Source organism: Crocodylus siamensis, chromosome 11, assembly GCF_052110815.1.
Source record: "Crocodylus siamensis isolate JL-2025a chromosome 11, ASM5211081v1, whole genome shotgun sequence".
Lineage (NCBI taxonomy): Eukaryota > Metazoa > Chordata > Crocodylia > Crocodylidae > Crocodylus > Crocodylus siamensis.
In genome coordinates, this window is record NC_143405.1 from 36,160,832 (window position 1) to 36,179,927 (window position 19,096).

General features: G+C 39.3%; 1 protein-coding gene across 1 annotated transcript in view; it reads left to right on the forward strand.

Annotated features, from left to right (window-relative positions):
* Positions 1-19,096, forward strand: part of PPARG (peroxisome proliferator activated receptor gamma) — a 122,890-nt gene that overhangs the window by 96,385 nt on the left and 7,409 nt on the right. The window contains exon 7 of the mRNA XM_090022226.1: positions 8,608-9,058. Coding sequence (XP_089878352.1) covers positions 8,608-9,058 — 451 coding nt within the window. The remainder of the gene's footprint in view (positions 1-8,607; positions 9,059-19,096) is intronic.

Consider the following 19,096-nt stretch of genomic DNA (forward strand, 5'->3'; position numbering starts at 1 on the left):
CAGTTACATATTTCAAGCTGTGTCTTAAACACAGGAAATGTTTTTAGATAGGATAAGTAAACATTATTTGAAAAATCTCCAAGTTCACCTAATAAAATACTTGAAACCAGTACAAGAATTTGAAGGTCATCTTAACCTTTTTGTACTCCCTGATCCATTCTTCCCATTTCCCCTCTCCTCTATCTGACATAATATCTGTTTAATAGGGCTAACTATCTGGTAGACAAAAAGCTGAGACTCTGTTGCAAACATTCATATAGTAACATATTACCAGTACTAGCAGTGACCCCAAAGAAATATTCTAATGTAGTTGTACCCTCCTACTTTCCTTTCCCATAACTGGCAAATGATTCACAGAACCAGCATTGTATCTCTCCATAAAATATACTGCTTGTTCCTAAGACATAACGATGATTTCCTGCATTTAAGTTAGTTATCTTGGGTCAGTTCAGCATCCTGCGGTGCTGCAAGTAGAATTTTAAGAAAACACATTAGAGGAAAATCCTTGAGACATTATACATGGAGGGATATGTACTTTGTGGGTTTCCTTGAAAAATCCTAAAGCAACATGTAGCAATATAACATCCTTTTAACCCTGTGGAATTTGGTTTTGTATCATTCAGTTGCATAGGGATAAAAACAGCTTTTCTAAAACCACCATCAGTTTGTGTTGATGTATTTGTTTAAATAGATAACAGAGAGTTTGGTTGTCAGGAACATGCTAGAGACATTGTATTTGATTTCCTTTGATTTTATCAAGAGTAGAAAAGAATGTTACACATTTTTGGCTGCCACTAAGGGCATGTCTACACTGTCAAAGGATCATATTAGGGAATGCTACAGTGAAACGTGCTGTAAGTTGAAGTGGATATAAAGTAGATACCTTGCAGCAGTGAAATTATTGAGTAGTTGTGCCATGCTTCATTTCAGTGCTTCCTTGTGTGGTTCAGAGGTCATAGTCATACACTAATAATTTGTCTTTACAACAAACTTAATTTGAGTTATCACTTGAATGTTTCTTTTAGACTCAAGCCTTGTTCACACACACAAAATCTTAACTTGAATTTGATGATTTGACATAATCTTGAGTTGGTTTGATTCAACCTCGGTTAATCAGGTACAAGAATAACCTCTTGGAGATAGTCATTGGCAATCCCTCAATTCAATGATGATCTACCACAGTGCATTGAGATGATTTAAGAGTTGCAGGTCTTTCCACAGGGGAGCATAGGCTATAGACTGGGATTCCTCTCCTTTTCTTTCCCCTGCACTCATTTCTGTGCTTTGAGGGCAAGACACATTACCTCAAAACAGGCTGCTGTTTGGTTGAGGTTGACACCACTGGAGTCAGTTAGCAAGCTGCCCCTCCCAGCTCTTGATGTTGGTATCTGTTTTCTTCAGGTATGCATTCAATGTGTCCTTGTAGCATTTCCTCTGGATCTGGCTGGAGATAGAAGGCAGAACTGAAAGGAAAGTTTCATAACCCATATCCTCTGTACCTTGCATAGGAAGCTGAGAAGCACAGTGGAAGCTTACAAGTCTTTAGATTAGGCTTGGCTGGACAATTCAGCTAAAGGGACATCCCAGCAATTTCTCCTTTAAGGGAGAAAGATCTGAGCTAAGAGATCCACCACTTTCTGTTTGGAAATGAAAGAGGTGACTTGATTAATTGTTCTCTCATCCCATAACTGCCACTATGTTCATCAGTAGCAGATAAGGATATTGTTCCAAATCTTTTTGCTAAGGTAACTAGTAAAAAAAAATTGACCACTAACAGCATTGGCTTTTAAAATATTAGAGTCAACAGTCCATTGAAGAAAATGAGGTGTTCTACTCCTCTCCTCAGGATTGATTCTTATCCTATTTCTATTTCTAAGTTTGATACAGTTGGTCTTGATTCACATGCCAATGCAACAGAAGAGCAAAAAATCCTTGAAGTAATTGTCTATCCCTGCAGGCTCAAATAGTACTGCATCAGTCCACAGCAAAAAGATTTCCTTCTTGAACTGTCTGAAAACTTTTTTCAGTGACAGTCTTAAATTCTAGAGAAATTTTGAGCCTTCTTAATGGAATCTTTATATATTTTACTATAATTTCTCTAATTTTACATATTAAATTTTTATTTTTTAAGCTAAGCCCTAATTATAAAATAGTATAGAATTTGTCCAAAAATTGTAAGTAATGTGAATCTACGTGCAGGTTTCACATTGATGTTTCACATTACTTAAATTAATGCAATGAAATACAGTATTAAATCGATGTTATTGAATGCAATCACATTGGGTGCTTCTACACATGCAAGTAATGCTCCTGAATTTTCTGTACAGAAAATTCAAGCTCATTAAAGCACTTCACAGCAGACATCTGTACATATGCCCCCATCAAGAGCAAATTGAGCCCAGCAGGAACAGACCAGTCCAGAGCTGCTCCTGCCCTACTCCGCCCCCCTGCAGCAGCCAGGAGGAGTTCCAGGTTCTCCTGGTGCCAGCCCCAGGCTAGCAGGGAGCACCAGGAACTAACCCCAAGCTCTGGAGGGTGGTGGGAGCTGTCCCAGCTGGATAAACAGCTCTGTCCCTGCTGGGGGGAGATCAGGCTGGCCCCAAAGGGATGGGGGAAGCTGTCTCAGCTGGGCAGGCAGATTGGGACCCCTCTAATCTCCACAGGGCAGGGAGAGCTGCCAAGCTGCCAAGTAACCACTTCCCAGCCACATGGAGACTGAAATCCATCCCAATCTCCACGTGGCTGAGAAGCAGCTGCCTGGCAGCCATGACAGCTCTCCTTGACCCTGTGGCCCCCTGCTGTCAGCATCAATTTCTCCCAGTCAGCATCTACACATGTGGTACAGTGCATTAGTTAATGCATTGTTTTTCTAGTACCTATATCTATAGGTACTAGAAGATGGTGCATTACATGAATATACTGCTCCATAATTGCTGTGCACATGTAGACATTGATTCTTTACTATGCATTAGATTAGTCTAATGTGCAGTAAGGTATCTCATGTAGACACACCCATTGAGGGGATGTATATGCAGCACTGACTGAGGTTCTGATACTACAAACTTTTATGGACATGAGTCATTTTATGCATAGTAGTAATTACATTGAGATGACTTTGGATAGTGCTCTGTACAAAAGTTACTGAACTATGTAAGTTTTTAAAGGGTCAGACCATAAAAACATGATATCCTATCCCAGAATGCATTGAACCTTGTATGGATTCTTTATGGGTTATCTTGTCTTCAGTTGTTTCATATTTGTGGTCAGAAATCTATTGGACAGGTACCGATGGTGGTACATCCACAAATCTTTGTGTTGTTTTACAAGATGCTTTAAAGCTGTCTTAGATTTCAATAACTGGTCTTATGCTCTGGTGCATAGTTAATTAATAACTGCCTGGACTTTGGAAGTGATTTTGTGATGTCTGGATGTTACTTCTATGTGATGTATATAGTGTGCCATCACATGATGTTTTATTGTTTATTAAAATTTAAAAACCCTTGCCAGACTAGAGATTATCATAAAACAATACACAAAAAGCTTTTATGCATAAGTTGCTGTCACTTTTCAAGTCATGTTTAAGTTCCCCACAGAGACTGCATGCTCTTAGACAGTAAATAATGATTAAAACGTTTATGTTATTTGTACTGTAATGGACTTTGTGCTATGAGATGTGAAGCTGTTTACTACAATGACTATTCATATTCTTTAATTATATCTGTACCACATGAAAAGGACTGGATATGCAAAAGTGGTGTGTGAAATCTAAAATTACTAAATAACCAGTCCTGTTCTGGAATGTACAGAACTCCTCAACCAAAGCAAGATAAGCTTCTGGTTACAGAGTTCTTTTGAATCTTTAAATTATGTTTTCTTGGCCCATTTTAGCTTTTTTATTTATTTTCACTCCGTAAGTGTCAATCTGTGTAATAGCGCAAATGATATAAACTAGTTTTATATCTTTTGCACATAAGCATGCAGAGAACAGATGTTATCAACAATGATCTTCTTAAGTTTGGTGCTATAAGAGCAAGTAGGAATCTGTTGAAGGAATAAGAGAATGACAAAGCAGAACGGGAGGTTCAGAAGCCTCTGTTCATTTAGCCATTATTCCACCCAGTTATGTACATGAAAGTGTTCCTCTGTTGCCAGAACTAGAAGAATGTGTACATTAAATCTTGAGAAACATGTGTGTAGATCTTGCTGATATTTCTCAGAGCCATGTTTTTTTTTTAATTTCATACCCCTCAAAGAAGTTACAAGGATTGTGTCCTAGTACAGTAGCTATGTAGTCAGTGTTATACCTTATGCTGTTTGTATTTTAATTCAGATTCCTAGCCTGAAGCCATTTACCACTTAGCCAATTTTTTGGAATTGGAATTTTAGAATTTTATAGGTCTTGTACACATAAGAAAGCTATTAATTTAACTAAACTGGTTTAGAAATAAATTAATTGAATGAGCGTGATTCCATGGTATGGACACTTATTTTATCTTTAAGGATCCCTTATACTGAGAAGCTTAATTAGGTTTCCAAAGTGATTTAATTAAATCATAATATTTTTTATATAGGCAAAAGTTTTAGATGCTGTGCCATGTGAGTAAGGCTATTGAATCTGGCTCCTAGAAAACAGCTTTTTGCCTGAAGGAAATAAAGATGTTTGCTACATAGCCAAGAGGATTGCTTTGCAAGAAAAGTTACATTATGGTATCCAAAATATGCCCCCTCTCTCCCTCTGCCCTCCTTCTGTTTCATAGCAAAATTGATGAGTGAGATCTTGGAACAAGGTGGACAAGTCTGACGGGCTTACAGACAGAAGCACTGAGTCCTTTTACATAGGGGGTGCATCTATACATGCACTTTACTGTGGAATTGACTAATTAGCTCCCCAGTTAAGTGTCACTGTCTACACATGCACCCCTATTATGGTGCAATAAATTACTTAGCCCCACTGTAGAATAGTACTGTCTGAGACAAGGACTGTCCAACAGCAGTTATTTAGTGAACCGAAACACTTGTGTAGTGGGTGACTGGGGCTGGCTAGGTTGCTACAGTGCAGGGCTGCCTGCCAGCTAGCACCACACTGGAGCACCTTTGTGCCCCAGCCAGCCCCTCTGCAGCATGTTGAACCAAGATGGAGCAGCTCCAGGCTGGCAGTCTGATCCCCTGGACCTTCTGCCAGTTGAGGCTGCTCCACCCCAACTCAACATGTTGTGGTCGGGGCACATGTGTAAACACTGTGCCCAGGAGCAACCTGCACCCAGGACCAATAAATTCCAACACAGACTGTGCTGAAGTTTCTTGCTATGTGCTATTTGCATGTGTAGATGCACCAAGTGTATTGCATACTATTTCCCAGAAAAACTCAAGTGCCCCTGCAAAGGAGTTAAAACTTTTGTTTGTTAGCCTTATTAAATACATACCAGAATTTTCTCTACTAAAGACTAGTCAAAGACAAGAATAAACATTACAAAGAGTGATGGCACAACTCACAAGATGGATTTCCAAAGACTTGTTCCTAATTAAGGAACTACTTGTGTGTCACAAAATCCATAGTATTTTTGAGCACTTAGTATATCTACTATTAATGGAAACTGAGAACTTAAGCAGAAACTTTGATGTATTTAGAACTGAGGCAGCAAAGTAACTGAGAGAATCAGTGCCATTCAGACAATAATAGCACCCCATGATTATTATCTACTAAAGATAATATTGAGAGCTCACATTTATGGCTGTCTATGTAGATCATTTGTTTATCTATTAGCGTCTATCTTTTAAATGTTTTTGAAGCAGTAGATCATCTTATAAAGCATGGACCACCTTATAAACTGCAAGGCTGCATCCAGTCAAGCACAGACATTTGGTTCTCTGGAGGCAAGTAGCAGTGGCTCACCTTGCACCACAGCTACTTGTCCCCAGGGAACACCTGTGCCATGCACACTTTGGTGCGTGGCAGGTTACCCCATGTGTGGTAGGACTCCAGCAGCCTTACCTGGAGTCTTAGGGTCCTCCTGGGATTGCAGCAGAGGTGATCTTGCTAGGTAGAGCCTTGCTGGCAGCCATGGTGCAGCTCTGGGCAGCCCAGCTCTGCTTTTCAACAGTGCACACTGTCCATGTGTGCACTGCTCCTTTTTTTTGGATATCCAGGAGTAAAAAAAAAACATGGAAAAAAAAGGCAGAGCAGCACATGCATGGGCAGCATGCCCTTGCAGCACAGAGAATGCCTGACTATGCAGTATGTGGTACTGCAGACATGTCTGCAGCGCCGTATACCACATGCCCGCGCTCATCTAGATGCATCCCAACTGTTCTGCTTCTTCTGTGTCTTTGTCTTCCCTTTTAAACTTAACATGGAGGTTTTTCATCCAATTCGGAAATCTTTTCTTAAACTACCAAAAGGAAATTTTTTTGCTGAATAATAAAAATTCAAGTGGCACATTTTTTGGAAGTAAAACACAATCCAGTTGGTACATGTTTAAAATACTTTTATGACTTCAGTAATTTAGGACTTGATCCAGTGCTTCTTGAGATGAATGTAAGTTTCTTCATTAATATTAATGGATATGGAATCAGGTGAGCAATGAAGAATATAAAATCTGGGTTGCAAGCATGAAGGCTAAAAAAGTACATCATTTTTCAGTTCTACATATCTGGCATAGTGGTGCAATAGAGGTTTTGGTGCTGCTTAATCCCTTGAAGGAGAATAAACAGACAAGTATGACATAAACAGTAAGAGAAAACATGAACTGCAGCATTGAAAAACATAAGGTAGCCAAATAAATTCTTTGTTTTCCAAGGCAGACTCAAACAATCTTGGGTAAATGATGCATGCGCTTGATTTCATAATTTGGCATAAAGATGGAGGTTCCTAAAATAAATTCAGAGCTCTCCACTTGTCCACCTCTTTTAACAGATCATACCCAGAGGACTCACATCTGCTTATTTTGAAATAGATTGTTTCCAGCTTATAAAAGATTTTCTGGCATCATTTTTTAAATCTGTTTTCAAATTGATATATTCCAGGGTTTATTTATTTATGCCTGGGTTTATTTCTCAGGCATACTCATCATATGAATTGCTTTTATTGTAATTTACATCATACTATTTTTTTGTATGAAGTAGCTATTCATTACCATATTATTTGAGTTTAAGAAACTCTTAACCCCTTTTAGTATGATGAAGTTAATGGCAATGAGTACAGTTTATAAAATGGTCATGGTTAAACAGTGTAGATTATTTGCAGTACTTTCTAGGATAGGATTTTAAATGATCATATGAGGTAAAAAAATATTGAAGATGCTATGTCTGTCTATAAAGTGTTCTACCAATGAAGATACAATTCAGACATTGAGGTAGAAGGCAGGGTAGGGTTGCACCTTAGGTCTCTGATACACATTATGTTTAGGATGCAGTTAACACGTTACTGCATCCTGTTAATCGCCGCACATGCAAATCAGTTTAAGGCATGATAGTACAGCAAACAATCCACAATGTTATTCTGTATTATACATGGAATAACTTTGTGACCTGTCTGTATTGTGCCTTAAACTGAATGTGTGGCCAGGATCTTCGAGATTAATTCATTCAAAAATGCAAAAGTTTTTGTAAGCAGTAGCCTACTTCCATTTATAGCATCTGAAAAAGTAGGCTGATGCCTAAGAAAGTGTGGGCATTTCTGAACAAGTTAGTTTCTAGGGATGCCTATACAACAATGTGGAGGGTGCTTCAACATACTGGAATTCCAGCATGTCAGAGCAGACTTGATTAATTGCGTCCGCTGGAGCGTGGCAATTACTGTTCTCCAGCACCCTCCTATATCTCACATATCAGTGTCCCCATGCATAAAAATGGTGACAGGGTGCTTGAACTAAAGGTGGTCTAATGAGCTTTAGTTCAAGCACCCCTGCCACCATTTTTAAGCATGGGGATACTGATACACTAGATGTGGTGGCACTTTAGAGTGGCTCTCGGAGCCAGTTTAATTATAGTGTTGCCCCTCACTCACCTCCAGAGCACATGTAAAAGTGCCCTAATGTGCCACCCTGCCCTGCCCTGTACCTGACTTCAGACTAATACTGCTAAATACTAACAATCAGGTGTAATTCTATTTATTATTGGATATAAACTATGAAAATTCAGGTAAAAGGGGTAAGTCTTTTATTAATAACATTCTGAACATTGAATTAAATTAGTAAAACACTTTTATGAAACTAAATAAGGCATCATTAATAGATACTTTTTAGGAGTGAAAATTGTTTTTTGTTTTAAAAAATGGCTTTTATTGACTTCTTTAAAATCGCCTTTCCAAAACTCTAAACTCCAAAAGGTGGATTCACAGCAAGTGTGAGAAATTTTTTGGAATGGCTTTTCCCTTTAACAAACTATTTTTAACTGTAAGAATGTTTGTTCTAAAGAGCGACATGTACATTTTAACCCAAAATTAAACTCCCTAGGTACACTGATACATATTTGCACATTCCCTGTTCTACTTCCATGTGTTTCCTAACAATGATTTATGTATTTTAGTGTATTTTGAAGTCTTTTGGTAATGTGTTGTACACAGAAGTGATACATGAAACTGAATTATATTTTTCCTTTTATTTTTAGCCATTTGTTATTTATGACATGAATTCTTTAATGATGGGAGAAGATCAGATCAAATGCAAACATGTGTCACCCCTTCAAGAACAGAACAAAGAGGTAGCAATTCGCATCTTCCAGAGGTGTCAGTTTCGCTCTGTGGAGGCAGTGCAAGAAATCACAGAATTTGCCAAGAATATTCCAGGCTTTGTGAACCTCGATCTGAATGACCAAGTAACTCTGCTGAAGTATGGTGTCCATGAGATTATATATACACTTCTGGCTTCTCTGATGAATAAAGATGGGGTTCTTATATCTGATGGACAAGGATTCATGACACGGGAGTTTCTGAAGAGTTTGAGAAAACCTTTTTGTGACTTTATGGAGCCCAAGTTTGAGTTTGCTGTGAAGTTTAATGCACTGGAACTAGATGACAGTGACCTGGCAATATTTATAGCAGTCATTATACTCAGTGGTGGTAAGTATTGCTTTTTAATATACTTGTTTTTTTGTATATGGTTGCCATTTTTAAAACGGTTGTCAAAACAGGAAGGGGGGGTCAGAAGTACTCAGGGATAGAGTTGAAGGTGTTTAAATGTAACCTTTGATTGACTTTCTAATGCTTTGATGTTCCCTGCACCTCCTTCACTCCCTGATACAAAGTGCTCATGCAGATGCGCTGCTGTTACCAACAAATTTGGCCATGCTTGCTGAGTCAGCAGTATATTTCATTAAAAAAAACAAAATCAGGGCTGTCTTATTCAAAACAGGAAAGGTGGGAACCATCCCAGCAGGAGCATTTCAAAGGCAGCTTGCTATAATGAGAGTTCTTTTACACCCACAATTAGATTGTGTAGCCCTTTTAATAGTTTACCAATATCTTGCATCCCATAATAATTTCAAATAATCACTCAGCATTTGACTTACACAAATATAGATTTTTTTTTGAAGTAGTGAATCTTCAACATGAAATAAAAATAATTAGTTACTCAAGAAAGCAGGGGTTACCAACATGGAAAATCAGATAGGGTATAGGCTCTGTTCAGGCTGGCAGGCTAGTATGTATATTTGTATTTTCAGGACAGAATTAATCCTGAGGCTAAGGCAGCAGAGTATTTGTAATCTCTTACAATCTAGCATTAAAGAAGGCAGGGAAATGTTTCTGTTCTTTATTGAAGATTATGAAGCTCTTCTGTCTCCTTCCATATCTATCATCTCTTGTGGAATTTTGTGAATCAATTGCTGGTAGCAGTCTGAAGCCAACCAGTTCTTTTACTCTGTAGCTCCACTGACTTCAGCTTTGTGGTACAAGTGTAACCTAGAAGAGAATTTCATCCAGCTACCTGTGCAAGTGGGCTAAGTTCTGCACTGCAGATGTGAGATAGGAGATATGTGCATGCTTCTGAATACAGAGGGCTTCTTTATTAAATTATTTTTTAACATAAGCAACCACATTATCCTACCGAGTTCAAACATTTTGTTGAGAGCCTTGTTAAGTTTGATTTGCTATGCACTGAATCTAAACTAATGCAAAATTTGTTCTAGCATTCTATTTCATTCAGTGAAAATACAATATCACAACATGTTTTATTAGACTAGCTAAATCCACTTCAAACAAGTACAGCTCTTCTCAGAAGACCTTTTCTTCAGCAAGACTTTTAAACAAATTGATCCCTGAGGACTTTGAGTTAATTCAGTAAAGAAGAAATATGATACCAGCACATTTTTAGTTGGCTGGGGGAGGTATATAAACTTACCAGGGTATTCCAGAAAGTAAGCCAATATTTTGAGTTTTCTAATATTAGTGAAAAGTTAGATGAGAAACAGGCCTCCTAAAATCCTCCCTATCCTAACTGAAAAAAGAGAACTCATAATCAGTTACTGTAAATCTGGGTCTGTTAAATTTCAGTGATGTTTGTTTTATATTTGAGGAAACAGGTATGATGTAAGTAATGTTAAATTTTGGATCCCAGGTAGATCATAATCCACAAAAATACTGAACTGCTCTGAGTTAGATTCATCAGCCAGTAGTATTTCTTTGTCTTGTATAAATAATTTGAAACCAGAGATTCATAAACTATTTATTGAACTGTATTAATTAGTCCTAAAATAATTCTGAATTTGATCCAATCACGCTAACATACAAATGAGCTCCATTTTCACAGAAATCTTGTAGTTTTCAGATACTAAAACAGATTCCCGAATGTGATGGCCTCCTATTTGTCTTCAAAACCTGTTAAAATAAGAACAGTGTTTTGTAAAACATGTATCCATGACAATAAGTACTCATTGCCTCCTTGGGAATGGTATTGTCCTTTAGTTTATGGAGTCAGATCCCTGCTTATGATGTTTAAATGCATATCTCTAGTAAATGCATGAAAAGCAGTCTTCTCTCTTTACAATAGGCAATTTAATACTGTCAGGCTTAATGAAGTGTGAGAATAAAATCCTGTTTCTTGGCTCTTTTGGATGATCTTGTTAATATTTCTGGGGGCCTTAACCAGCCTAAAAATTGAAGAATCAGGACAGTTACACTTGAAAATTAGAGATCTGGAGCCAATACATCCTTTTTGAATCATTCATTAGAATGTTGCAATGTTAAAAGAATTTTTAAAATATATCTGTGTATATATGTATACCCTAAGAAATAACTAACAAGTGGTCTCAGCTGTAGCTTACAAAGACTCTACAGCCAAATAGTTTGCTTCTGTCTAAATGAATCTGTCATTGCCTAGGCAAATAATGCTGGATCTGCTGTCCCCTTAAGTGGTACCTCTTATGCTGTTTAAAAAGGAGGAAAAAGAAAAGGCTGTTTCCAGCTGGAACATTGAACGGGAAAAGTTTCTCATTGTCAAGTGAAAGTTTGGAACGCATCACAGTTCCTCTGAACTTCTAAATCATTTGAGATTGAGATAGTTTCATACATGGTGTATTTTACAAGGCAAAATGCCCACGTTATAATCATAGGGAGAAGCTGACAAATGAACTGTAATGGCAACAAATTAAAAGTAATCTCACCTCCAGAGTCATCAATTTGAACTCCAGCTGAGCTATTCAAAGCACAGTGGGCCACATTGTTCAGCTGAGGTCCCTCCAAATGCTGCTTGGTGCCCATTATTATAAGACCTAACAGCTGTTCTTAATGTGTATGTGTATGTTCTGCCTGAAAAAAAATACTGAACATTTTCAGCTGAGGAAAAAATATTCTGCTGCTTCAAAAAAATGCTGGCAGGACCAAGGCTATGCCAAGATAGTAAGCTTACTATCCCCAGCAGTGAGCACCTTAAACATGCTGTGTTAGCCTGTATGGGCTGCTGCTTAAACGGTAAGCAGTGTTGAAGCCTCTGTACAGCATTTGGGCTAATTAGCGGTGCAGACTGACATTGACAATTAGTTTGTCCTCAAACTAATAAGCTTGTTCATATGTATGCAGTTACACTGCTGCTGGTTTACAAGGTGGCCTGCCCAGTGTGGGACAGTGTGTTTGAAGACAGGATCTCCAGGAACAGTAAGCTTACTATAGACACACAGCCAAACAGTGCTTTTCAGGGGCAGCAAAAAAATGCCTATTTCTGGCAAGGGACATTTTTTATACTATTGTCAGCAATGTAAAGTTTTCATCCAAGGTTTTTATAATTCATTTTACAGTTAAAGCTTTGTTATCCAGCAAGCATGGTGAATGGAGTGTGCCGGATAACAGAATATGTCGGATAACTGAGCGGCCTGAACCGGTGTCTTTGCCTGTTCGGGCCGCTGCCTGTCCCACCACATCTGGGTTGTTGCCGCCCCTCCCGCCATGTTGCCACCCCTCCCGCCACATCGCCGCCTCTCCCACAGGACCCATGGGCCCCAAGGGACAGGGAGGGGGAACCCACACAGCCTCCTATGCCCCTGGGCCATGGGGGCTTGGGAGCACAGGCTGCTTTCCCCTGGGCTGTGGGGGCTCTGCAAAACTGGAAGTGCCAAAGTGGGCACTTCTGGTTTCACTTTTCCCTTACAAGCCAGTATGCCAGTTAACAGAGCATGCTGGCTTGTAAGGTGCCGGTTAACACAACTTTTGCTGTACTTTAAAAATGTACTTTGCTAAAGTAAAATTTGGAAAAATATTTTCAGAAACTCTCCCAGGCTAGGGACAGACATTACACATAAACTGGTTTAAGTGATCAGAAACTGGTTTAAACCTGTAACAGAACTGATGTTCAGGGCACATAAACCAGTTTGAAAATGGCTGAAACAGGTTGGAGATAAACGTGGTTGAATGTAGTATCAGACTTAACTGATTTGGTTCAAGCCAGTTTATGCAATATCTGTCCCAGACCGTAAAGATAAACCAAACACCCCCAGCATCCCAGCATTCTTTGTGGGCTGGATGGGCCCCTCCCCTCTGCTCCCTGGCTACAGCTCCCACAGAGACTGCAGGCATCTGCCTGGCTTCCTCCTGCTCCCCGCTTCCCCTCTCCACTCCTTGCTGGAGCAGGGATTCCTGTCCCCTCTGCCTTACACAGACTCCTCTCAGCATTAGCTAGCAGACCACATGCTGGCTATGGTCCATGCTGTGGCAGACAGGACAAAGTCATAATCAGCAGGTAGTTTGTAATGTCCCTCTGTTGTTTTCTTAATGGGCTGATAAACACTGAGTTTGGGGTTATAAACACTGTGTTACCAATTCCCTGCTGGGCTGGTCAGGAGGGGAGGGAACCCCTCCCTAATCAGAGCCTGGGCACACTGCCCCACCTCAGTTCAGCCTTGTGGATGGGAAGGGAGGACTGCTCTAGCCCCTGCCGCCCTCCCCCCAGCTTCTATCCTGAGCCACTGCGAGCATGTGCCTGCATTTTTTCGGTCCAGAGGGGATGTCTGTACAGTTACAAACTGATTCAGCCTAGACAAGTTAGACTAACCTGCAAAGATTAAATCAATTCAGGCTCAGGCTTTTTGAATGTCTCTCCCTACCCCTAGTCATTATTACCCTCCATCAAGTGTCCCCCTCGGCGATACGTTCTCAACTACATGTAGAATATAAGGGATTCAGCAGTGCCGTAAAGTGACTGCTTCTTCGTACAGCATTTTCTTTCTCTAAAAAATACTCTTGTGAATAAGCTTGTGAAAAGTGCTGTATTATCACCCCAGAAGGTTGCGGAACAGCTGTAGTGCAGAGTCAGATGGGAAGGCCTCCCCCTACCACCCTGTACAAATTTTGTGATAGAAAAGACTATCTAAAGGAATAGGATAGTTCAGATTTTGGTCCTAGGATGGTAACTATCCTAAAGGCCATTTTATGACACTTTTTCACTGAGAAGTTCATTATGGCTAGGGGCTTATTTCACATGCAGTGGTGAAGAGAGCATGCCACTTGCTTAGTTTTATATCAAGAGGGGGAAAGCTCACAAAATATAAGAACTGATGAAGGGAAAATAATGGTTGGCAGACTTTTACTATTACATCAGAATGGAAAGAACCTTGATTGTTTAATGAATGTCATCTGAGTAATGCAAGCAGAACTAAAAATGAAATTTTAGATGTCAAAAGTGCTTTTCCCCCATTGTCTAAATGCATTTAAATGTACATAGTTTCACTGAAGTAATTCATTAGCATTCCTGTAAAGTTCATAACTGACAAGATTACCAGAAAAGAGAGATGTTTCTTCACAGAAACTGTGGTATTAATTCTGACAGAGGATGGCCAAAGGGTTAAAAAGTGAAGGGCTTTTTTCTGTTGTGTTATCCTTTTTCTGTTGTGTTATCCTACATTTACATTTTGCCATGTTAATTTGGATGGAAGGATACCAAGCAGTCTAGTTTATACATTTATAAATCTGAGCATGGCTCTTATGAGACATTTCTGTGCACTTTTGTTTCAGCACACATGATTTCTTACTGGTTGTATGTAAATAGAAAGAAGGTTTGTATGATGGCTGCTTTTCCCATCCTGTCCCTTTTTCTTTTTTTGTTTTAGGGTGTTTGCATTATAGAATACGTCTAGGAAGAACTGAAGAGTTGTCATTTTTATTTTGTGTGTGTGTGTTTGTTTATGTGCATATGTAGGTATAACCCCATAGCTAGAAATACCTATGAAAGGCCAGATCCAGCTAAATGTATGACCCAACCATAAAAAAAAAAGAGGTAAATTAAAATATTGCTATACCAAGGCTTTGACTCAGCAAATTAATTAAGCACATAACTTATGAAAACATGCTTTGCAAATGAAAACATGCTTTGCTAAAACAGGGCCCAAATGACCTCTTTATTCTGAGACATGGAGCACTAAATTTCAGATTAAACTCAGTTCTCATAATTACCTAGTGCCTCATTAAGCCAGTTAATAAACAAATTGAGTCCAAATTTACAGGGCCACTTCTGTGGAGTTATTCCTCTGGCATGGATGGAGCCACACAGGAATGTCTGGTTCCAGACCCCAGCTTTTGCATTTAATACCCTGCAAAGTTTAGGGAGCATTTGAATCTGGAATTCAGTCTGACTGTGAAAGGGTCTAGCTGTGCAATTGGATCGATGCTCTGATCCAACAATCAGAGTGCATTCAGACCCAGGATTTCAGGTCAGGTCTGTCTGCACCACTGACTTGTCTGTCTCTTACTATGTGTGTTTTGTAACAAATCTAGAGCACTGACTAGCAACCGTTTGTTACATATTATATTAGACCATTGCTTACAGTCTGAAAAACTTGAGGTTTTATCACTGAATATTATCAAGAAATCATTTCATTTTGACTGTTATAGAGATTCCACTTCTTGTAACCCTGTTAGAATAGGGAAGTGTTTTCTGTCAGACCAGTGACTGAAGATAATCAGTATGGGCTTTGAACCAAAATCCTGATGAGGGAATGCATGTGACAGAGTGGTAAGTAAAACTAAAACTGTTGAGTCATAACTGCCTCAGTAATGGAAGCAGCACTTATAAAAATTCAATCAGCCAGTTTAAGTTGCTTTGTGTATTTTATCACATTTTGATTTCAGAACGCGTATTCAAGCTAGGTGACCTTGAACAGTGATGGCTGTGAGAGATATAAGACCTAATGCAGTTCCCCATGCTAGCCTAAAACATCGAGTCAGGCAGATGGCCATTTCATAAGCAACAAATAACAAAAAACTAATGTCCATAATATTAAGGGCATTAGCATCCAAAAGAGGCTTTCAGATTTGTAAACCCATTTTTTTTTTGCTTAAGACAATATGCTATCAATTTAAACAAACACACTTTAGATCCCAAATCTAGGGGACCTTTAAAAAAAGTTTTACAAAGTTCAGAAAAATTTAAGTAACTTTTCCAGTCACTGAAATTGTTTTTTATCTGAATTTTAAAATTTTCCTGCAGTACTTCTAAACCAAATAAAGATGCCTTGTGTTAATGAGTGAGAAACAGGAATAAGATTGTTTAAAGACTTCTATAATAATCAAAAAGTGAAACCAGACCATTTTGCTAACATTTTCTGAGCTGGATAAAAGGTACATTATTAGCAAATGGTTGCACTCAATTTTAATAATCTGAAATTATGAAAAACAGATTAAAATATAGCCTCAAAAATATGCTGGTTACCATGATGGCTGTGTCACGGGACTCCATCCTGAATTTACAGGGAATGGACTTGTTGCTGTCTGCTCTTGACTGAAACTGGGTAATTGTCATATAAATTTAAAGACATCATTCCACTTCACTCTTTTCTCGTGTTGGTCATTTCTCACTTCAGCAGGTGCCACCTATTCCTCCTTGGCCTCCTGTCACCAAATATCTCCTCGGTGAAGTCTTTAAAAATGCCACTTCCAAATTCTTCTGTCCTGTCATTCCTGTTATTGGTTCCCTTTGCTGGCTTCCTCTCGCTCTGTTATTTTTTTTTTTCAGTTTCAAAGCTCCTATCCACAATTTGCTTTTCATTTATCTCTAATCCCACTCTCATTTTCTGCTCATCGAAGGCTCCCAGGTAATCTTCACCTTCATATTTCCTTCCCACTTTTGTGTCTTCTTCCATGGGGCCACCTCTGCCTGGAGCATCTTGTGTTGGTGTCCTTCTTCCTATCAAATACCCTGTGAGAAGCCTGTCAAAGTCAGGACCTGAATTCTGACTGCATTTCAGTTGAATTTGGGTGTCTTCGTTCCTTTACGCTCTTTGGAAAATGCTACCCTAAATGCAGACATTCTGAGTTTGTTTCAGGAACCTTGAAAGTCAAATTTAACCTTGAAAGTCAAATTTAAGAATCATATTTGCTGGTCTTGATGTCGATTTCATTCTGAAAAACTCACCCTACAAATTCCCACCATTAAGAGAAACGGGAAATGGAGGATAATCTCAAAGGAAATAAAGGGTGAAGTCTTTGTGCTTGTTTGGCTTTTATATTATTGTACACTGAGTCATACTCTGTTAGTTCACAGTTCATCTGCAGCCCACAGCAATGTTTAAAGCTATTGCATTCCAAAAGCCTTGAAATATTAAGAGTTGGGAGTTTTCTGAAGGATAGTATGGATATTAGATGAATATTACACCACCTTTAACAGGCCCAGATAGTCTAAAAACCAGTCTCCATAAGTTGTCCCAGTCCTCTAGATATTTTAAAAAATATTTTGAAATTATTGTCAAAGCCCTCTAGAAAGCCAGTAAGAAGGAACTGTTTGCTTACATATCGTTTTTCTGATTGCAGTTTTCTCACACTGCCAGATTTTGGGGCCATAAAAGTATAGTATTACAAATAGACTTGTATGCATTAGTGACCTCTGGCAACCCTGTGAGTGTTAATAACTAGCAATAGAGAGCTGCAATGGACCTCCAAGGCCATGGGGTCCCACGCTGTGTCTCAGGCAACTAGGTCATATAAATGCAGTCATAAAGGTTTGAAGTTCATCTCAAAAGCAGTTGGGTTGTGTGCCCTACATCCTATTGGAAGGCTGTTCCCAAACCTCACTCCTCTGACAGAGTGCTACTGCATTTGTTTCTGTACCTTCTCAAAACATTGTCTTCTAGTGTGTTAGGATTGAATATGCCTCTTCATGACAGTGGTGGTTCATAGCCATCCTGTGATGGATTAATACACCATAGTCTCTCCTTCTCTGAGATTTCTGCGGAGTCACAGGTTAATCAGGAATTCTTGGTATTAGTCACTGAATTGAGTGCGTGACCTTCTAGTAGTATAAAATGTCGTTCTATCTCAGTGATTCCAGGACTCAAGGTTGTCCAGTTCCTCTTGTGTGCTATTTCCATCTACCTTTGTATTGAAAATACCTCCCATATGTGTAGTGTTGGCAAATTTCATTTGCTTATTTAAATAAATCTAGACTTTATATATAAAGAATATTTATGAATTAAGTTGGAGTCCCAGTTTCCTTTGCATTATGATTTTGGGATTGTAATCCTGCTATCCAATATAGAGATGTGAAAGGTAGAAATGAGCTTGAGCCAAAACCTCAAATCAAAATGCTCCTGAACTTTGAAACTCAGATTTTGCTCCATGTGTGTTGGCTGCATCATATTAACTATCTGTCTGAGAAGAGCTGGGAATAACACAAACACTGCTCTTATTTAGGAGAAATCATTGTAAGAAATCTCTATCTCCACCACCACCCAGAAACAAAGGAACTATTTTAAGTAATTGAATACTAATGATTTGATCACAGAGTAGTGGAGCCCTGTCTTTTAGTGGTGGGCCAGGCGCTTGTGATTCAGTTGCACTGTGGGCTACCACTCCCCCTCCATATGCATAGCCTGATAGGGGAGGTGAGGAGGAAGAGAAGTGTCTGTCTATGTTAGAGGAAGGGGACGGAGGGAAGTGGGGAGAGAGAGGAAGAGTTTACCTCTGGTTGTGGAGGGGGATCAGTGGCATGGGTACAGGGAAGGTAAAGGGATGTGCCAGGTCAAGGTGTACACCACTGATCCCCTATGCTGCTGGTTGGATCCTATCACTTTGAGGGCTAGATCTGGTCCACAGACCATAGCAGAACACCATTTCTTAAGAGTAGTACCTGCAGAACTGCTGATCTAGCCTTTGACTGTGGCCAGGCCTGATTCTTCAGTAGATTAACTCTCCTTTATGTATATAGCTCTTGACATACAAAGGGATTCTTCTCTTCTAGTACAGAGCTGGTTTCAGGACACGACACTAACCATTTTCCATATCCTCAGCATAAGGGGTAGGTCAGAGGCAAAGAGGGTGCTTAGCCACAGCATGCTGGACAAAGAGCTGGTTTCTGCTTCTCTGGGGACTGCAATCAGCCCTGTCAGATATTAAATTAGCCCGGCTACTACTGACAATGATAGCAGGCCAACATGTCCCAGCACATGGTGACTTGGAATAGCCTGGGCCCGATGCTCCATTCTTGCCTCATACACAGGGATTGAATAAATCAGAGTCTGGGGTAGAGTGTCTGCAGTAAAGCCCAATTATTCTCCCTGCTAAAGCCATGTCTCAGGTGCCACAGCTGTAGCTACCCTGCAGACTTATTATACAAACATACTTTTCACAGTTCTGCTTATCTTGTTTTCAGATTATACCTGTGGAAGTGGTGCTTGATAAATA